General features: G+C 43.2%; 1 protein-coding gene across 1 annotated transcript in view; it reads right to left on the reverse strand.

Moving 5' to 3' along the window:
- Positions 1-22,989, reverse strand: part of slc2a13a (solute carrier family 2 member 13a) — a 146,075-nt gene that overhangs the window by 44,592 nt on the left and 78,494 nt on the right. Inside the window, exon 4 of the mRNA XM_023952454.2 lies at positions 3,982-4,090. Coding sequence (XP_023808222.1) covers positions 3,982-4,090 — 109 coding nt within the window. The remainder of the gene's footprint in view (positions 1-3,981; positions 4,091-22,989) is intronic.

Below are 22,989 nucleotides of genomic sequence, written 5' to 3' on the forward strand. Positions count from 1 at the left end.
ATAATAGTTCATTAAATAGCAGTTCATATCAGGCAGATTTGTTAAACAGCAGGACAGAACCGAGCCCTATGAAATTCTGAATTGAACGGAATTGAGATTTTAGCGTATCGTTACACCCCGGTCACTAAAGCATGGACTGTACATCAGGACTGGACTCAGTAACCACTTTCCTGTCAAGTTCCTAACAGTTCCAAGAAGCCAAAATTCCCATAGACTTCTATTGACAAATAAACTTATACTGTTTTTGTCAGAATTACTATTTTTGCTGTGCTACCATTTTTTTACTACTTCTTGTTAATTGTAATTTTTTCATGATATTTTTATCTTTTGTGGAAGTGATTCAAGTTATAAACAAACCAATCAGATGCCTCAATAAAAGTATGTGGTCTCACGATCAAAACATTTGATAAATTAGCCTTCTTTCATGTTTGTGTGTGTGTGTGTGTGTGTGTGTGTGTCACTGAAAGAAAGTACTTTCCATTTTCAGTACCTGGTAATTGCTTGGGATGCTGCGTGTCATTAAGTTGTTGCCAGGCCATCTCCGGTGTTCAAGCATTACAGTTGTGTAGCTTTTTTGCTAGCTGTGATCACCAGAGGGGACCCTGGTGTTTAGTACTGAACGGATGGGTGAGGAGGTGATAAACATATTTTGTTTTGTTCATTATGTTCAAAAAACATTTGACACAAGTCTGGATTTCCAATAACGGCTGTTGGGGTTTACGCAATTATCATTTGTTTAAACGTCTTATCACCATAAAATGATTGTCTCAGTTCTAAAAACTGACAAGAAAGGTGCTGATTCTACAAGACATGATGTTCCTGTTCTGCCTGATTGAATATGTGATATGCATTTCAGTCATGTCTGCAACCTTCAGTGTTCAATAAAAAGAAGCTCCATGCACTGGGAAGACGGGACTCCTCTGTTGCACTGTGACAGACGAGTTCTCCTGCTGAAGTCTAATAAAATTCCTGTGTACTTCTTCTGTTTGCCAAGGAAAAGTCAACGCCCTGACAATGGTTCATATGCGAACCTTATAAAAATATCAGGAGCGTGAGAACGAGAGTGAGACACTGACAGTGGATATTGGTCATTTATGTTTGAACTGTTAGAAAGTGAAAACATTTCAAAGGAGCCTCTACAGTAGGCCATTGGCTCAATCAACATTTGCCGCTGAGCTTTCAAACGTCTAAAGCTGTGTTACCCCCCCCCCCCCCCCCCCCCTTGGCAAAGACCACTTTTAAGAAAAGTCCATGTAAACGTGCGTCAATGCGTGTCTCAGGATTCTGTGGTTCACGCATTGTTACACCAATTTTAGACTGTTATCAGGTTCTACGTACAAAATGTGCAGCAGTTGAACTGAAAATTTAAACCAGGTGAAGCTTTTACCAATTAGGTACCAATCGCACCAAACCTGTGGTGGACATGTGCTACTAAATAGTAGAAAAAGCAGGAGACTTGGCTTGGCTTGGGGGGGTGGTCCCTTTGCCTGTGCTGGGGGGGGTTGGCGGGGGGCCCTGCTCGGGGGGGAGGCCCAGCGGCGCTGGATGGGCTGCCCATCTACACCAGGGGCTAGGATCAACCTTTCCCTGGCTCAGGGACGGGACGGGACAACCTCTTGGGACCCCCGGTCGCTCTGGGTGTCATCCGCTGCGGCTGCGGGGTCTGGGGTGGGGGGGCTTGTCGGCCCTGTCCTGTGGGGGGGCTTTCTGGGGGGGGGCACTATTGGTATGGGACCTTGGGGGGTTGACAGGTTGGGGTCTCCACTGAGGCAATCGGTGGTTGCCCCGGCCGGTTGGCTACCCCGGTCCCGTCGAGGCCTGACCAGAGCTCTCCCAGGGCCGGCGCCTGGGGGTGGGGGCCTGGACTTGCTCCGGGGGGGCGGCGCTTTCTGGCTCCTCTCTCTCTGTGTGGGGTGGGTGGTGCTGGACCTGGGGTGTCGGCGCCTATGGGGATGGGACCCCTGGGCTGAAGGGACCTGGCCCCTATGCTGGGGGGGCTGGGGGACAGCTGTTTGACCACCGGGGGACAGTCTACCAGCTGTCCCCAACTTACCCCCTTCCTCATATGATCTCATATTAGGGTGAGGGGGTGGGGGGTTTAACCTGCCATGCGCCTTGGGGGGGGAGCTACTTGGCAAGGGTCCCCCTCCCATGGTTGCCGTATGGTGTGGGCCCCCCCTCTTTCGGTTTTATTTGCACCTTAGACATGTAGGGCCCTTGGTAAGGGGGGGTGCTTGGACATCACTGGCAGCAAGCAGCAGATGTCCTCCTAGCACCCTACCCGCCAATTTTAACCGCAGCTTAAGGCCCGTTCACACCGGGACGAATTTCGCGCGCGATTTTCGCCGACGTTTAACGCCTCATGACTAAACAAAGGGCACCAATGAGAGTGTGCACACCGACGCGGAAAAAAGCCATGCGTTAAAGCGTCAAAAAAAAAAAAAAACGCCTCGTGTTCCGTTTTTTTTTTTTGACGCGTCACGTCGAAATCTATTCGACCAATGAGAATGGCGCTTTTGCACACGTGTCTGGAGCTTCTGAAGTTACAGTAAAACAAAATTTGGGGGCGCTCAAACACAAAACTGCCTTGCTGAGCACACATACCAGCGAAGAAGATAGACGCCAAGTAGAGTCTACACTGCCGCGAAGAAATAATGACGGACATTCTAAAATATCCCTGAACCAAGTACCAGTTGGAGCAACTGGTGCTTGAAATATTCATGTTTTCTTTGTATTATTCTGACAAGCGCGTAAATACTTGCTCTCTTCTTCTGAGTGAAAAGCGACTTTAAGAAGCATAAAGTTGTGCAGCGCCACCTTGTGTACAGGAGTATTTCTGTTTACATTAAGCGCCATCTAATGTCAGGGAATGAAATTGCATGTTCGCTCGGCTCATCGTCAGCGAAAATCGCCTGGGTGTTAACGCAAAAAACGTGGCGAAAAACGCTGGCGAATAACGCCTGGCGAATATTCGTCCCGGTGTGTACGGGCCTTTAGACATTTAGGGCCCCTTGGTGGGGAGGGTGAGGGGACATCACTGTGAGTAATCAGGAGATGTCCCCTCAGTGCCCTACCCGCCAATTTTAACTGCACCCCCTTAGTACACACACCCTTTACTCCTCAACATATACATTCAAACATAAACACACACACAAACACACGCACACACATTTTGTAAGGAAAGTGGGACCTAGGACCATCTGTCCCCTCTCCCATCCCTGGTGGGGGGTACTGTACCTTTGGCAACGGTGGCTGTGTCCCCTGGGTGCCGGTTTCCTGGGCCCGGCGGTGCTCTCTCCGTGCGGGGGGGGGGGGGGGGGGGTTCACATTACACCTGAGCCGGGGGTGTCCGTATCCCTGTGGGGTGGGTTCTGGTCCTTGCCCCTGAGTGCTGGGCCCCGCCAAATTTCCAACTGTGGCCGAGCTTGGTCGGGCCATGTTTACAACAGGCCCCGCCCTTTTTGTACTACATTTGAACCTTACCGTAATGATAAACAACCAGTAAACCTGTCTGCTTTATGCTGCTTCATGGTCTTACCCCCCCCTCTCACTATCACCCCCCCCTCTCTAACATACCTCTCTTTTCTTCCCTTCTTTCCTTTTCCGTCCGGTCCAACACCAAAGATTTTCAAACATGATTGAAATTAATAAAGTTTGGCCTCAATTACAAAAGGGGTTTATTCAGACATACCTTTGGTTTGTCAGAAGATTAATAACCCCTCTTGTTAAAGTAAAATATGTCCAACCCAAGAGGCCCTCAGCTCTCATCTGACTGCCCAGCTGTTGGACAGGACAAGTTAAAAGAAAAAGACAAAGCAGGAGACAAATCCCCTCCCTGCTTGTACAGTGTGAACAGCTAAACTCTGTTCAAGAATGCGCGTTTAGCGCCCGCTTTGATTGTAGGGCAGTGGTTTACCGGGAAGAACAGTGTGGAGTCCAACCTTCAGTCCAACACTCAGACGTTTCAACCTTTGCACTCACATAACGGTGTTGATCCCTGAAAGCTGCTGGAACATCTGAAGGCCGCAGCCCACCAGGAGAGCTCGCCGTGTCGGGGGGTAAGTCAGCATACGCCACACCACCGGACCATCTGCAGACACGGACGAAAATGTCATTTCAAAATAAAACGTCCTGATGAGAAAAATCCCACAGCTGCTATGGAACCAGGTTGGTTTGAGTGACATGAAATGATGTCAGTCAGCAAACCTTTTTGACAAAAACAAATATTTGTTATTTTGTACATTTACCCCTAAACATAGGATTAGCTAGTGAATGCTTTGTACTGTGCATTTCAAACTATGCCATTGTAATTAAGTGTCAAAAAGATTGAAATATTTGTTGTATGGATGACATTGTGTCTCTGGGCTCTTTGGATCACTGAACTCAATCTCAGACACCTGTAATAATTAGTTTCCAGGTGAGTTTAATGAAAAACTACTACAGAAGGACGTTCCACATTAATAAGCAGACCAACATTTTCAGGCAATATGGGAAGAAAAAGCATCTCTGCTGCTGAAAACCTGAACTAGTTCAATGCCTTTGAAAAGGTAGGAAACCTGGATCTGTCATGAAAACTAATCATCGTACTGTTACGAGCTTTGTGGCTGATCCAGAGCCATTTACCCCTTGTGCTATCCTATGACCCCCCCCCCCCCCTTCCATTGAGGTGTTCTCCCTACCAGAAAAAAGGTTCAGAGCTCTGTCTGGTGGGTCTGACCTCATTACTGATGATGATAGCTTCATTTTTGTAAGGCATTTGATACTGTTGAGCATCCTTTTCTATTCTACTGTCTGGAAAAGATGGGTTTTGGGGATTATTTGTGTAGTGCTGTTAAAACACTCTATGCAAATGGAAACAGTTCTGTTGAGTTGAGTGCTGGCACCACTCGCAGATTCTGTCTCCATAGAGGAATAAGACAGGGCTGTCCTGTCTCTGCGTACCTGTTTCTGTTGGTTGCACAAGTTTTCTGTAGATATATAAAATCGAGTGATGTTGATGGGATTTCTACTGCTGGTAAAAACATTCTTATGAGTCAACTGGCAGATGACAGCACTTTATTCTTAAAAAACTCCTCACAGGTTCCCAGGGTTCTTCAAGTTATAGAGACATTTTCAAAAGCATCTGGACTTTATCTAAACCTAAAGAAATGTGAGTTATTTCCTCTTAAACAATGTGCTTTAACATCCATTAATAGTATAGTAGTCAAAGAAAAAGTCACATATTTGGGATAGCAGTTAACTAAAGATCAAAAACAAAGAGAACTGATGAATCCTATGATTGCAAAAGCACAAAACAGGTTTAATCGCTGGCTACAGAGAGATCTTTCACTAAAAGGTCGTGACCTCTTAGCTAAAGCAAGGAATTTCCAGGCTAGTCTACATTGCTTCCTCACCATCTCTGGACTGTAAAACTGCAAAAAGGATTGATCAGATACTTTTTCATTTTCTTTGGAGAAACAGAATCCACTATGTACGAAAATCAGAAGTAATCAATTCATCAAAAGACGGAGGACTTGACTTTTCCACTCTAAACAATGTCCTCAAAATTAAATGGTTAAAAAACTTCTTATAAAGTGAAACCTCATTTTGGAATTTCATACCTAAATATATATTTGATAAGCTTGGAGGTCTGCCATTTCTTCTATTATGTAATTTTAAAATAGAGAAAATTCCTTTAAATTTGTCTAATTTTCATAAGCAGGTTTTATTAACATGGACTTTGATCTACAAACATAGTTTTTCTCCTCATCGCTACTATATTCGGAATAACGCAGATATTCTACACAAAAACAAGAGTATTTTTCTTGAATATTGGTTTGAAAAAAACATTTCTCTTGTGACACAGCTGATGAATCCACAAGGTAACCTGATGTCAGACGTTGAGTTTCTGTCCACATATAGTCTGCATGTCTCACCTGCAGAGTTTTCATTGGTTACTGGAGCCGTCTCAGGTGGTGTTAGGCTTCTGTGGAGCCGTTCTCCTCCCAAATTATCAGATTTGTGGTGTGGAACGGCATGTATTTCAGCTAGCAGGAATAATCAAAGTATCCGTTCTCTGTTTCAAAATGACCGTATGTTATCTCTGACTGGAACAGCTTTGGATGTAGAATTCAGTGGGAAAAGGTTTGGACCCTGCCACAAAAGTATTTCATCACCAATAAAATCACAGACATTTCTTTCAAAATTCTTCACAAATTTAATCCAGTGAAACATTTCTTTACCAAGTTTTAAAAAGATCTGGACATAAACTGTACATTCTGTCATTCCTCATCAGAAACGGTGCCTCATCTTTTTTGGTTTTGCTATTTCACTCAACTATTTTGGAAAGATGTGATACATTTTATAAGAACTCATCTATGAGAAGATTATAGATTATTTTATGAGCATATTATTTGGGGATATTTTACACAAGGAAGACTTAATGCAGAAAAAATATATGTAGTTAATTTACTTATAATTATGGATAAATACTTTATACACAAGTGTAAATATGCCAACAAAAACCAGGGTTTTATGTTTTTCAGAAAGAAATGGTTTTGTATGTGAACAGTATTAAATCTTCCTCTAACCAAAAAGCTGTCAGAACAGTTGAAACATGGTCTCTCCTGAAACTTTAACAGATTCCTTTGCCTTTATTATTTTTGCTTAAACTGTTTTACATGGTTATTATTATGTTTTTTTTGTTCATTCTCCTGGCGAACGTGAAGATTGTATTTTGCACACAGTGTGGAGTTTTGTGTTTTGTATTTTGTATGTGCAATATTTGTTAATAAAGTTTATTTAAAAAAACTGTCTAGTGGGTCTAGATGACCCAACTCCCAACATTAAAGTGCCCAGGATAGCACAAGGGATAACTTGGTCGGTTCGAGTCCTGGACCTTGAGTTTGGTTGATATTCAGACTGCTTTTTAACCAGATCAAATCCTGGAAGTCCTCCGCTTTGTAGTCCTTATCAGGATACTTCACTGATTAAACTTTATGTTTCACTGACCAATTTTGGAAGTCTGTATTAATGCCAGGTTCAACCCTTTTAACTGGTTCCTCTGGTACAGTGGACGCCTGCTGCAAGGCTGAGGAGGCGCTGAAAGCTACGCTGATGAGTGTTCATGACATATCGATTCTTAGGAAAACCGCATGAGAAGAAATCTATGTCACGTCAAAAGTAGTTTTAATGAGAATGCATTCATCCAACCACATTTCAATGATTTGCTGTGTCCCACTGTTGCTTGGTTACTGTGTTTACATCACGTAATGCGGTGGGCCTTCTGGTTCAGTTGCTCCGCTCCGAGCATCCAGTACACTCAGACTGAGGAGACTGGAGCTAACCGGAGTTCAGTCTGATTGGAAACGAGGCGAGACCACCTCCAAGGATGGGTCGAGGGGGCGCTTGCTGGTCCCAGACTAGTGTCCGTGTTTTCAGACTGCCCAATAAGCGAACCAATTGTGTCCAGTCTGGACACATCCTAAAACTACTACAACTGAAGTTTTGTTGACCTCTGACCTCAGGAAGACACTGCCCTCTTGTATAGTCAAAAAAACAAATAAATCCCGTTTAGTACAAGCTGAAAATTTAAACTCCTCCGAAGAATTTCAATCTATCGCCTCGTAACTCCTAGCGCATCGTTGGGAAGAGATACTGGAATAAAAAGCTGAAGATTGAAGATATTTATTGGCTTTAGCATTGCGAGCTCACACAAGTGGCGTTTCCTGCTGCTTGCATATTTTTTACTGGAATGTCTGGAAAATGTAATCCTTGGCTCAGGATGGACAAAATGATACAACATACTATAAGAAAACATTAGGAATGTGGGTTTGGTTCACGAAAAACCTCCTTTGCCAAGAAAATCCCCACATATTGTTTTGCCAATTCCTCTAAAAAAGACAGACCTGTTCGTCACGCCCAGACGACCAAAAAAAAATGGTTGCTATGGAAATAAAACCAAACAGAAAACATGCCTGCTATGCCCCTTAATATGTCCGGGGGGAACCGGTGGAGTAAAACCAAAAAGTAATGTTTTTTCACCAACTTTAACTACAAATCACAGAAAGATTGTCTCTGTAGTAAAAAACAAACGTATTAACTAATTAATAAATACCAACAACAATAACTTAAAAGGTGAAGCAAAAAGGCTTCAGGGTGAACCAAGGCCAACCCCCCCCCCCCCCCCCCAACTGGAATCTGAAATCTTACCTGGAAATGAAAGAAAAATGACAAAACATGTGTAAAGAAAATGGCAGTTCACCCCTACAGCGTCACTTATCATAACTACTAACAAAAGACTACACAGAGTTGGTCTTAACACCAAACCACAAAGTACCACAAAAACTACAGAACAGGTGGAGAGGAGCTCAGCTGCAACCTGCCTCACCTGCAGCTTAGCAGGGGAGGCAGGTTGCAGCTGAGCTCCCTCCTTACAAAAGGCTGCTCCATCAGGTTGGGTCCAATGGAAGCCACGCCCTCTTCAGCACCACACCTGAAAGCAATCAGACACACACACACACACACACAGCTCCACAAACACAACAATGTCTTACTGATAGAAAGAAAACACACAGAACTCAGAACAAAAGAGAGGAAAAAAACAAATCCGCCCACAGCAGCTTTTTAGAAAAAGTGTTCCTTTGGATGATTTTCTTCCATGCAGCCCTGACCAGGGTGGCAGGGGGAGATGGGGAGAGTGAGGGGCAAGTTGCAGCTGCTCACCCAGTAAGGGCGAGTTAAAAGAGGGCAGCGGGTAGCATCTGCATACAACGCTTCTGCAGCTTCCTCCAGAGATGTTTATACATTTAAGATTTATTTTGACACTAAATCCTCCATTATATCGTCTTCTTTAAATGATCACTGTAAATATTTGCACTGTGCTTCCCTGTACTTGTTCAGGAGTAATGACCAAAAATAGGGAATCTTAATTATGAATACATTTGTTTTCCTGGTATGGTTTCGTGAATTATTTTTACAGTAAATAAAAGAACAATTACTAGAAAACAAAAAGCTGAAACTTGTAATTAGACTTCTTTGTTCCGACATGTTAGATGAAGGAAAATAATATTATTGATGCATCCTGCTCAATTCCTTTACTTCTAAGATAGATCTACACAAACTGGAGATATTTTTAAACAGGTATTTATGTATTTATTGATTGACAGGTTGAGAACTGTGTGGGTTTTACCTTAACAAATCTATTTTGAAGTGAAATAAAATGGCAGATTGTTCCTTCATAAAGTAATGAACCACCTTTACTTGTTGCCCTAGAAATAGGAAATCCAAACTCTCTCCTTTTGGTTGGTTTTATTATTCCAGCTCTGCAACGAGGCAGATTGGGCAATAATATCCTGAAGATAAATATATGTGCTGTCCTATTTTTGCAACAACTAAAGCTTCAGTTGTTTCTTCGAGTTTGGCCCACAAAGATCCCATTTCTTTCTGTTTCTTCTGATGGGTGTAGCTTTTTATTCACATGGAAACAGATTTCTCTGTCTCTGCTGAACATCATCCTCCAGAACTGATAGAAAAAACAAAGTTCTTGGATGTGTTCTTGTGGACTTTTACCTCAAGAAAATCTCAAAACAAAGAGTGAAAAGAAGTTTATGATGAAACTCTGGAGAGAGCAGGACATTGGAACATTAACCCTTGTGTTATCTTAAATGACCCCCCCCCCCTTCCATTGAGGTGTTCTCCCTACCATGACAAAGGTGGATAAAGGTGGAAAGATTTCATGTAATCCATGGACACCAGTGAAGATCACAAATCATTGAAGAAAAAAGGTTCAGAGCTCTGTCTAGTGGGTCTAGATGACCCAACTCCCAATGTTAAAGTGCCAAGGATAGCACAAGGGTTACAGATGTAGCATGGATGCCAGAAAAGTCAATTAGAAGTGATGACTGTTTCCCCTGTGACTGCACATCTAGAGGACATGAGGATGTGGCAGCATCTCTCATTGGTTGGTTTTGGACAGATCTGAATTCAGATTCTGCTCACATTTGGCCAAAGTGCCAAAATCTGCAAACAGGAAGGACAAACAGTCTGACAGTACTGGAAAACACCTTGTTGGTTCCTTCTGAAGCTGGTAAGTGGACCACATACTGTCAATCAAATGACCACGCCTCCACTTGAGCTTGAATAGAAGCTCATTTATGATATGAAAGATGAGGTTCAAGATGCAAAACAAAGTTTTTGAATCAGTGTTTTTGTTTATTACAGTTGTAAAGTCCTAAAATACTTTGTGATTCTGCATGGCTCCAGTTTCTAAAGATTTCTTTAAACCAACATTTGAGTAACCACTGACTGTACATGAGAACTGGACTGAGTGAGTGTGACATCACCAATAGAAAAGGATTTACTCCCGGCTCCAACCACATGAAGTCACTTCAGTCGCAATTTTTTCCCAATACAGATGGTGCCATGTTGGAGCCAGACGTCATACGCAGTAACTGGTCCGAGTTGGTCTGAGGCATCGTTTCTATGGGAACCATTTTTGTCAATCAGTAGTGAGCTTGTTGGATATCTACCCCCCCACCGCCTGAAAGCAGGCTCGGGAAAATCGGTTAATCAAACTTTTTGAACATTCTATTTGAGGCCAAATACTTTTATTCGGTACATCTGATTGGTCAGTTTGTAACTTGGATAACTTGCAATAAAAAGAAAATATCTTGAAAAAAAATCTGGATTATCAAGACGTTAATAAAGGTTTCAAAACAAGAATAGTTATTCTGACCAATAGAATGTGTAAAAGCTGTTAATTTCTCAGTAGAAGTCTCTGGGATTTTGGATTCTTGGAGCTAGCGGCTACTGTGGGGGGGGAGGGGTCACTCAGTCCAGTTCTCATATACAGTCAGTGGTGGCACCATTTCGTTTCCCACAAAGACATGAAGTACATCAAAGAAAACGACAGCAACACACAAAAAACAAAACAAAAAAAAAATGGCTGCCACACTTATTCTAACTATTCTGAAAGAGAGCGTGGCTACTCCCTAAGTATTTAAAAAACTATATAATACTAGACTATCTAGTACCCTGGACTTTAAAATCAATTCAGAAACCATATGAACAATTTCACAAGTAAAAACCTAATCAATACGAGCATTTTACTATTCAGGAATTCATTGTTTAAGGCCCATCCGGCTGATCTATACTGATGAAAATGCTTATGGTTTAAAAACTGAAATCTAAATCTGAAGAGCATCAATGCACACTGGCTTTTCGCACAGACTTCTGGGAAATTTCTAGGACACTAAATTTTGAAATTGTAGATTCAGACAGCACCCCAAAATGGCGAAGGCACAATATAGTATATAGTATATATGCAGTGAATAGTGAAGGAATTCTGAAACACATTTGATGAATTGAAACAACCCAGCAGTTTCTATCATTTGGACTTCCTCTGGCATTTCAAATTAAAGTGTAATCGTGTGGATGTCAGTGTTTTCGTTTCCAGCTTTGACCTTTGCCAAAAAAGAAAAGTACTTAAGTAAATTCACAATGTACGTTAAGTACATGTAGAGTTATTCCAGAAACTTTGTAAAAGTTTGAGTCTTTATTGCAGACACAAAGCAGCACTTCCTGAGTCATTGTGTAATCTGCACGATGTCTCCACAAAGAACCTCATAAATAAATACCTTCTAGGAAGAAAACATATGATTTCATTAAAAAATCTTTATTGCTTTACTTTTTCTAGAACCTAATGCTTATTGAGAGATCAAGCAACGACTTCATCTCTAACCTTCTTGAATGAGAAAAGCTGCCTCCAGAGGATCGGCAGCAGAGCGGCGCTGTGTGGGATGAAGCTAAATATTTGAATTCTGAGTCCTCCTTGACCTCCAACACATGCAGAGGCATGTCTGGACTTTGTAAAGAGTAGAGCGCGGCCTTACATTTGGGCTCAAGACACGGAAACATTTTGAACAAATAATCCTGAAGCTTCAAGAATGAACAAAGACACAAAGGTCAAGCATGAAATGAGGATGCGTGAGCCAATCCTCGGGAGATGACACACTCCGGCTGAGTATTGGTAGCAGCTGTGAGTGGGAAGACTCTGGTCCAGTAAATGTCTCCTAGAAATCCTGGACAAGACAGCTAATGAGTGCATGAGGAAGAAGACAAACTAAAACATGACATCTTTAACAAACTCATCTTTGAGAGGATATATCATTCTGTTTTAAAGCTTCATTTCCTTTTCAACCTTATTGTAAAAGAATCCTTTCATGTTCCTTCTTGTTTATCAAAAAAAAGAAGACCCTTTATTCTTCGGAGGTGTCCGCTCTGCCGACACCTTGGATTGGTTGACCTCACAGGACATCATGACGCCTGTTAGGCCTTAATCACATTCACCCATGACCTCTATGGATGCTGCGGGTTTTTTGGTTGTCCAGGCCTATGGGGGGGTCATAGACAGGAGCCGCTGCATTTTAAGGGGGGTGCAGGTCTGTCCTGCAGTTCCCTTCAGGGACATACGGCCACCTTAAGGCACGCCATGAAAACTGAACATACGATTGTTGTAAGTGTGGTAAGTATATTGTGAAGTTATGATAACTTATGACATATGTATGGTGGCCTTACGCCATGCTCTAGTTGTTAGCAAAGTGGAATATTGACTCCTTACGGTCTGCGTGTCCTTACGTGTTTAGTGTTTGTTACAACCTGTGGTCTGCAGCGTGCCCATTGACAAAGATGTGCATGAACAGGTTCACCAAGCGGTCTACAATATTGATGCTTTGTGATGGACACCTGTGTGTCCCATACAGGTTTGCCCATATCTCACCTGCAGACATCCTGGGTGTGTGAAAATTTGCTCTCCACGTTTGATGCCTCCCCTGGGGGAGCGGTGAGCTGCAGATACAGCTATGCTTGGGAACCATATGGTGGCTTAGCCCCCCCAATCCAAACCATTAATGCTGAGTGTCAATCAGGGAGGCATTGGGTTCCATTTTTATGGTGTTTGGTATGACTTCAAATCAAATCAAATCTAATCAAACTTTATTTCTAAAGCACTTTTCATATAAAAGTATAACACAAAGTGCTTTACATTAAAACAAAACAAAAAGAATAATATAAAAACAAGCACAAAAATTAAAAAATAGAGGCCCCCCTCCCCACACCTACACACAGCCCCCCACTCCTGTCACACCTCCCACCCCCTAACTGATGGGGAAAGACAGAGAAAAAAGGTTGAGCACAAAAACAAGATGTTGGAAACGCTGATAATTGGAACCTCCCTCTGTGAATAGCTGTATAACCAAATGCAGCATCACAGGTGGAGACCGCTCCACGACAGCTAAGCGGTGATGCAGGTTCCCATCCAGAGCCGCAGTGGCTGAACAGAAGCCGACCCAGAGGGAGGGGTCCCACCTGAGGAAGCACCGGAAATAAAATGAAAATAAAAAAGAGAATCAAAAAGTAAACATATTGATAAAAACAATAAACATTGAAATGACGATTTATCGTATTTCGGGCAGATACTCCCTGCAGTGTTTTACAGGTAAATACCCTAGGGCGGTTCAGTCAATTAACTCACCTGCTCAGCGTCCTTTTAAGCCCAGGTGCGCAGTCTTTCATTCTCTTTCTTACCTTCAGCGCTCATTCTTCGCCGGTCTCCGAGCCCGCGGGTCTCCTTCTCTTTTGGCGTATTGCTGTGTTCCCCCCGTCCTTCGGATGGATGATCCCCATTTTTCTGATGTGGGGTTTTCGTTTCGCCGCGTCTGCTCTCCTTTTGCGGCGATCAGCGGGCGGCTGACGGCGCACAGCGCGTTCGTTTCGCCGCGGTCGCGTGCATCTGCAGGGGGTGTGCTTTCCGCGATGTTCGGGATGTCCGTGCCCCCCGATCAGGAGCAGTCCGGGTCTTCTCGTATGCCGTGGTCGGCCGAAATTTCTACGGTGAGCATCATGCGGTTCTTTCCCGTGTAGTTTTCTAAGGCTGCGTTTTGCTTCCTGTTTACTTCGGTGACGTCACGCCCCTAAGGACCCTGGGAATTGTAGTTTTGACTCATGGTCATTCATGATGCACTTCTGATTCCTTTTCTGCTGCGTAGTTCGGCGTCGTCCGGTTATTGTTTCAAGGGTTGTGGGGTCTCTTCTGTGGTTGTGAAGGCTGGCGGTCCTCGTTTGGACAGGTTTCTCATGCTGGCTGAATTTTTTTTGTGGATTTTACACTTTTTTTTGTTTTTTTGTTGCTGTTTTGTTCTTTGGGAGCTGAGTGTGAATCTTGACTGTTTTTAATTCGATGCTGGCTTTATTATTATGGCAGTTCTTCTGTTTATTTTCTTCGTTGTTGTAGCACTGGTTAGTCAGAACGTGTATCAGTGTCTCTTGGACCCGTCTCTGCTCTGTGGACATTTTCCCTATGATTGGTCTCTCTTATGCAGCGTCTATGGCTCATTTTATTCACTCAATGATCCTCGTTCGTTGCCCCCACACCTTCTGCATCTGGTTATGCTCCGCCTGTTTTTCCCCTGCTCTGTGTACCCCAGTGGGTCCTACCCCAGCTCAGGGACTTGCGTCGGCCGCATTGGTGTGTGTGTTGGTCTCGTCGCGGCCTTGTTTTCTCGGCTGGACAGTTAATTTGTTATTCTCTCTCTGGTTTGGAGGTTTGTGGGGGCTATGTGATGGATTCTTCCAGGGCATCGTTTTCAAAGCCGCCGCTATGGGTCGCCCCTGGGAAGTTTTCAGGTTGACGTGACTTGATCTGGACCTGTTAGCGCCTCGCAGTTCATCTTCTGGGCATCAGCGGCCTGGTTCCCCATGCGCCTTCAGGATTGGTATATATTTTTTTCAGCTCCCCATGCTGTCTCCACGATTTTCCTCCGAAAGCGATATAAGGCTGAGGATGACTGTTATCACTGATGGTCTCACTGTTCTGCCTCTATGCCTCTCAGTGGCGTCTCTTGGCCTTCAGTTGGCGCTCGAAGTATTTGTCGGTTTACCTTCCACTGTCGTGGCAGTCCTCATAAAATCGACTTTATTATCTGAAGCCCTGTCCTGGATATTTGTAGGCGATGGGTGCCCTTCATTTTGCATCTTATTGATGATTTCTTGGTGGCCAACTTTCCTCTGTATCCCTGGTCTTTGAACCTCTGTGGAAAAAACTTTATTTTCAAATCTGGGTTTCGGATGGTTCTCAACCCATCCGGATTTATTTTTCTTCTATGGATTTGGGTGGTTCATTGATGCTTGTCTCTCCCCATTATGTCCTCTCTAGCTTTTGTACAGCATGTCGTTTATTCAAATTTTGGTTGAATATGATTTGTCAATGATTGGGCCACCTGACATTTGCTGTAGCTTTGGTCCTATGGTCATCCGTTCATCTTGTGTTCTTGTTCTGGGTAGTTCGATCCTGGGCCCCGTGTTCCTGTTCTGGATTTTTGTGTTTTGCGTTTGATCTTTCCCTCTCTATGCTTGGAGTGGTTTTGTTATGATGACTGACGTGTCTTCAGGCTCCCTCCACTTGTTCTTCTGAGTCTGCGCCTTCTGGTTTGGGGGAAAAGGATTTAAGAAGAGTGGTTTGTGTTTGTCCGGCTGCCAGAATCCACAGCTCTGATGGTTTTAAGGGGTCGTCCGGTTATTTAATCCTTAGAGATTATATTAAGGCTGTTTCAATATTGAATGATAGTATTGTGTCATCGGTTGACTTGGTTAATGTTTAAATAACACTTTGAGCAACTTCTACCCTGAACGTAGGAAATATATCACATGCGCTCTCAGGCTTAGTTCAAGAGTTAAATCTTGTGTCCACAAGTCAGTCTTCTGTCTGCCTTGCTTAAGCAGATGACACTCTGCTAGATGCATCCCCATTTAGAGGCTTGTTTGACTCCACCTCTAAATGCTTAAGGTTCAGTCTAGCAAAAATACTATCAAAACCTATGATCCCTCATGGCTCTCAAGTTCTCTTTTGCAGTATTCAGACGCCCTTGGCTAATTAAAATTTTAGTAGTCTGTACTTTGTTGTCCACCAATTTGAGAACCACTAATATAAAATCCAGCTGAGCTGTAATCCTTTGCTACGTGGGATGTTGACCTTCCTCATCTACAAATCTCCTTGGCTACTCTTCCCATCACCTACTCCTCGATGGCCTCCTGAAGGTGCGTCCCTCTGAAACTGTCAAAGTGTACTTTTCTTATCATTTGATTATATAAAAATTGGTGTTAAGATTTCGTGCAGGTTCTATATTTCACTATCATTTCACTGTTGGAATTTGTAATTATGGTGGTTTCTAGGGTGCGATAAATCCACAATGGGTCTTTACCTTAACTATCTACTAAATTTCACTTTCTCAGATTTGTTCTTTAAAAGCACTGTTATTTAATTTATCTCAATCATTTTGAAACTGATCAGTTTCTGGGTTATTTATATATTCTTGTCAAGACTAATACTGCTTTGTTTTTATCTATGCATCGCATCCTGAGCCTGCGAACCCCTACGCCCCGATCAGCTTCTCCGTTTCCAGGAAATGATGTCACCCATGCATTCCTTGATCTGGTGCTGCAACGATGACTGCTCGACGTACCTATTTCTGCACTGAAAGTGAAGGGGCGGTGGACCTCCTCTGCATTCCAATGACACTCTGACTGAATTAATTAATCAATGTCAACCGCAGAATGAATGTAAATTATTCGATTACAGATGTTAAAAGAAAATTATAGCCAGGTGGAAGCCTCAAAATTTAGGATGTTCTAAGTTGTATCATAGTATGCGCAGAGCTCGAATCTGATTCTTAAGTTCATTTGTTTATAGTATGCCAATGAAGCATAGTAATTATGGGTGTTGAACTCGTTCTTAATATTTGGATGGAACCTCAATTAAATGGATGTTACTTGAGCGCTTATAATTGGTATGCTAAATGGAGAAAATTATGGCTATTAAGCTCGTTCGTGGTACTGTCGTTGGGAGCTTCGAAATAATGTATGTTACTTAAGCGCGTGTGTATATATAGTTGCCAAAATGGGAGAAGTTTATGGCCATCAAGCTTGTTCTTAGTTTAATAGAAGTTTGAATAATGGCTGTTAAGCATGTCATAATACGCCATCAGAAGCTTTGGATTGGATGTTAAGTTAGTGTCTCATACGGGTTGTTTGGCAGTTTAAATTATAGTTCTGCACAGCGTTTTGCGGAAGTGAGCTTATGTTCTAAGATCAGGTATGAGTAATTTATGTTGGCTCCCCTTTTATTTCTTTCCCTCTCTCTTTCAGATAGTATGTTCCTCTAGTGGTTCCACGAACAGGAGCGACCCTACGGTCAATGGTGCCGGGTCACACATAGCAGATCCACTAGATAGCATGTTCCCTTCGTGGCGCTGTACTCGAACGGGGGCGGCCCAAACGGTCAATGGTGCCGGGTCACACATAGCAGATCCACTAGATAGCATGTTCCCTTCATGGCGCTGTACTCGAAAGGGGGCGGCCCAAACGGTCAATGGTGCCGGGTCACACATAGCAGATCCACTAGATAGCATGTTCCCTTCATGGCGCTGTACTCGAAAGGGGGCGGCCCAAACGGTCAATGGTGCCGGGTCACACATAGCAGATCCACTAGATAGCATGTTCCCTTCATGGCGCTGTACTCGAAAGGGGGCGGCCCAAACGGTCAATGGTGCCGGGTCACACATAGCAGTCATACTGGGAAATGAAATGAAAATGGAATGCTGCCGAAAACACACCCCATTTTATTACACGCTGATTATACATTCACATTTTTCTTCTTCTGGATGATTTTAGTGTTGGGGGTTTTGTTACCCGAAAGTGTTATGGAAATTTCTCATGGAATTGAACGGAGCCTTATGCCAAACGAAAATATGTGAATGCCAACTGAAAGAATGTGGAAAATGTCAAATAAATATTTCTTACTTCAAGAGTTGTCTGACTGAAATGACGATTTATCGTATTTCGGGCAGATACTCGCTGCAGTGTTTTACAGGTAAATACCCTAGGGCGGTTCAGTCAATTAACTCACCTGCTCAGCGTCCTTTTAAGCCCAGGTGCGCAGTCGTTCATTCTCTTTCTTACCTTCAGCGCTCATTCTTCGCCCCACCCTCCTCCCCGGCTTCCACCTGTGGGCTCCGTAAAGGGGGGGTTTTGTTACCCGAAAGTGTTATGGAAATTTCTCATGGAATTGAACGGAGCCTTATGCCAAACGAAAATATGTGAATGCCAACTTAAAGAATGTGGAAAATGTCAAATAAATATTTCTTACTGCAAGAGTTGTCTGACTGAAATAAGGTAAATTAAAATAAGGCATTAAAATCTAATAGATAAATAAATAAATAAAATTAGTAGAAATTAGCTAAAAGCCAGGTTAAAAAGATGAGTCTTGAGCCTTTTCTTCAAAGCATTAATGCTCTCTGCGGCTCTCAGGTCCTCTGGCAGACTGTTCCATAAATGGGGGCCATAGTGCTGAAACGCAGCCTCTCCATTGGTTTTTGGGTTTTACAGTCAGAATAGTTAACCGACCAGAGCCAGAGGATCTCAGGGTCCGCGAAGGTTCATACTTTACTAAGAGATCGGATAAATAAGAAGGCGCAAGACCGTTAGTGTAATATTCCGACCACTAGGTGTCACTGTGATTTGTTAAGATACCTACCTGTTCTGTTGTGAAGTCTCGCGGGATTTGTGAAATAGGTGTGAGATTCAAGATGGTGGAAGTAAAGCACTGAATGAGACAGTTTCCCGGCCTGGTTTGTGATTTATTCAATTTAAATCAAAGTTCTTTAACAAAAAACATTACATGGTGTCACAAGTGGGATTTTCTGTCAACCCTGTCTACAAATGGAGTCCTACGGCGTTCCTATCCCGAGGATGGACTGGGATTCCTCGAACCTTCCAGAAGCATGGAGGAAATTCCGACAGCATGCAGAGCTGATGTTCACCGGACCTCTGCGTGAAAAGGATAAGGCAGATAAGTGCAGCTATCTGCTATTATGGGTTGGAGAAAAAGGATGTGATGTTTATAACACGTGGAACCTAACAGCAGATGAAGCTAAAAAGCTACAGACGTACTATGACAAGTACACTGAATATATCACACCGAAGGCTAACCCTATATACGCCAGGTACAAGTTCCACCAACATATGCAGGGTGAACATGAGACTTTTGAGCAGTTTGTCACCAAATTGAAGTTATTAGTTAAGGACTGTGGCTACCCTAACAGTGATGAAATGGTTCGTGATCGCATCGTTTTTGGCACAAACTCTCCTTCTGTGCGCGAAAAGCTTCTCAGCCAAGGGGCGGAGCTTACTTTGGACAAAGCCATCGACATAGCACGATCCCATGAGCTTGCAAAGCAGCAGTTAAAGACAATGGGAAGCGCCAAAGAGCACAGTCACCAGGACACGCTTCATGCAGTCTCCAGAAAGCAGTACAGATCTGCTACACCACAGAATGCTGTAAGGCATAAAGATGAGACAGGTGCCTCCAAGATATGGAGCCAGTGTGCATGGCAACACAGCCAAAAAGACACGTGCCCAGCGAAAGGAAAGCAATGCATAAAGTGCAGAAAGTTTAATCACTTTGCAAAGACCTGCAGAGCGAAAATTCCTTTCCAGCATAAACCTCATCACAAGATGTTACATTCAGTGGGAGAAAGTAAGAACAGTCATCAGTCAAGTGATGAAGAGACAGGACTGTACATTGACAGCATAACAATCGAAAATGAAGGCCAAAGTAATGACCAGGCCTATGCAGATTTGGAGCTTGGCTCACCATCTCGCAAAGCTAGATTTAAAGTAGATACTGGGGCACAAGCTAACACAATTTCGGCAAACCTTTTTCAAACATTATTTCATAATGTCATGTTGCGACCGGCAAACCACAGACTACGGTGGACACTCCCTAAATGTGGATGGTACATGCAAATTAAGATGTAAACACAAGGACCAATCACTGATGTTGGATTTCCATGTTGTTGACACAAATTCACCACCAGTTTTGGCAATGAAAGCCTGCAGAGACTTAAACCTGATTAAAATCGTGATGACAGTAACAAAGGAAAAGACCGACACAGGTTCGCAGAACATCTTGGAGGAGTTTAAAGATGTGTCTCAGGGCATAGGAGTGTTTCCAGGGGAATGCAATTTTCATGTTGATGCAGAAGTAACACCAGTTGTGTGTCCTCCCCGCAGAATACCTTTTGCTCTGCGGAGTAAGCTTAAAGAAGAGCTCGAAAACATGGAGAAGAATGGCATCATTTGCAAAGTCACTGAACCAACAGCGTGGGTGAATGCACTTGTTGTTGTCGAAAAACCAAAATCAGGAAAGCTCAGAGTCTGTCTAGACCCCAGACCACTAAACAAGGCAATTCAGAGACCTTATAACCCACTTCCCACACTTGAGGACGTCACAGCAAAGCTTGCAGGAGCAAAATATTTCAGTGTGTTAGGTGCCAGATCAGGCTACTGGAACATCAAACTAAGTCATGAATCTTCTCTGTTAACCACATTTAACACTGTGTTTGGTAGATACCGCTTCCTCAGGCTACCATTTGGCATCATCTCAGCGCAGGATGAGTTCCAGAGGCGTGTGGATGAGACTTACGAGGGTCTTGACGGTGTCGATGCCATAGTGGACGATGTCCTGGTTTTTGGCAAAACCAAGCAGGAACACGATCGCAACCTCAGAGCAATGTTGCAACGCACAAGAGAAAGAGGTGTGAAGCTTAATCCTGACAAATGCTGCATCTCTGTGCAGGAGGTAAGCTACTTCGGACACACATTATCACACGAAGGTTTAAAACCGGACCCACAGAAAATAAAAGCAGTTCAAGAAATGCAAGCACCGCAGAACAAGAGAGAGTTGGAAACAGTTCTCGGTATGTTCACATATCTGGCCAGGTTTGCACCAAATCTTTCAGAAGTCAATGCACCACTGCGACTACTGCTGAAAGAGGACAATGATTTTAAATGGGATGCAGCTCAAGACAGAGCATTTCAGCGGATGAAAGACCTGATAACACAGGAGCCAGGTCCAGTTCTAGCTTATTTCGACCCCCAGAAAGAGCTACGTCTCCAAGTCGATGCTTCTAAAAGTGGACTAGGTGCAGTTATGCTCCAGGAGGGCAAACCAGTTGCCTACGCGTCAAAATCTCTCAACAAGACAGAACAAAACTATGCTCAGATCGAAAAAGAACTATATGCAGTGCTTTTCGGCTGCAAGCGTTTTCATGAGTACATTTATGGAAGAAAAGTCGTTGTAGAATCAGACCACAAGCCCTTGGAGTCAATCATAAAGAAACCCCTCGCTGCTGCTTCACCACGGCTACAGAGAATAATTTTACAGCTCCAGAGATATGACATCAGCATTACCCACCTACCTGGAAAAGACATACCAGTTGCTGATACATTGTCTCGCAAATCCATTCCATATATGGACGAAACATTAAACGAGGGAATGGAAGCCCAGGTGCATGCAGTCATGAGCAACGTTGCAGTTCTTTGTGCAAAGTTAGGAGTTTTACATAGGTGCCATAAATATGCCATGGGCGATATCCGTACCAACTGGGTTGAAGATTCTTCCCCTGGGAAAGTGTGAAGATTCGTGTTCTCATGTAGAGGTTGGAGCTGACCTTTGCTCTGGATACCGGTAAAGGAACCTTGAGTTGTCCAGGAATGATTTATTCTGACCAGATGGGGACTCTTTTGATCATCGGACTGTGTGCGCCGGTAAAACGGGCCCCCGAGAGGCGGAGCGGATCTGAAGATTGGCAGCCGTCAGCTATTGGCCAGAGGAAGCAGGCGGGCTATCAGCTGACGAATCAGAGCGACCAGGGGCGGAGGTCCAGCGACCATGCTCTTTCCGGAAGGCGGAGATTCAAACACATCTTAAAAAGACTGGTTTTAAAGTTTTCCATTGTTCTTAGGAGAATCTACGAGTAATTCGCATGTAACTTGTGCGTCAGTAGATCTTTACTTGAGAATCCAGATATATCTGCATTAATGTTTTAATCTGTGCTCTAGAACTATTGTCAGGGAAATAAACTTTGAGTATTTTTAATCCGGTTGAATCCTTGTTTGTTTTACCACTCTCGACTATCGAACACGCATGGATGGAAAGAACTGAAAAGCGGACGATTTCTTTCCTTCACTGGCCAGAAACAAGATCATCATGCCCACACAACATTCAGGAATACTGGAACTACAGAGATGAGATCTCTGAGTTTGACGGAATTTTATTTAAAGGCGAGAAAATAATAATTCCACAGGCACTGAGAAAAGCCATGATTGATCGTATCCATTCAAGTCACATGGGAATCGAAAAGAGCAAAAGCAGAGCAAGAGACATTTTGTTTTGGCCCCAAATGGGTAAACAACCTGAAGAAGCAGTTATTACATGTCACATATGCCAACAGCGCCGCAGCTCAAACCCCAGAGAACCTTTAATGTCACATGCTATACCTGAAAGACCATGGCAAGTGATAGGGAGTGACTTTTTTAGTTGGAACTAGGCCTGCACAATATACCGCAAATTTATCGTTATCGCAATATCAAGCTGTGCAATATGCATATCGCAAAAGACAGCAAATTTGCAATAAATGGTTACCTTAGATGTGGCCAAACAATCTTATGGCAGCTTGAAGTGTTTAATGGATTGAAAGAATACCTTTCTGCATTTGACCAATCAGATGGACCCCTTCCCGTTGTTAACTAATCGGATGGCGCCCTATTAGGGCTGCACGATATGAGGAAAACTCACGATATGCAATATTTAAGATTAATATTGCGATAACGGTATAATTTGCGGTATACAAACAAATAACAAAATAAACAAAAACATCATTCCCATTTCATTGCAACAGTTTAAAAATTATACTCCAAATGACCCTCGTTGACATAGGAGACAAACATCTAACATAAAAGGCCTCCATCCGATTGGTCAACAAGGTGAAGGCGTCCATCCGATTGGTCAAATGCATAAAGGGATTTATTTGATTCGTTAAATGCTTCAAGCTGCCTTAAGGTTGTATTTACACATTTAAGGTTTACGATTTATTGCGATTTTTCACTGTCTTTTGC

This window comes from Oryzias latipes, chromosome 23, assembly GCF_053564925.1.
Source record: "Oryzias latipes strain Hd-rR chromosome 23, Olatipes_Hd-rR_3.1".
NCBI lineage: Eukaryota > Metazoa > Chordata > Actinopteri > Beloniformes > Adrianichthyidae > Oryzias > Oryzias latipes.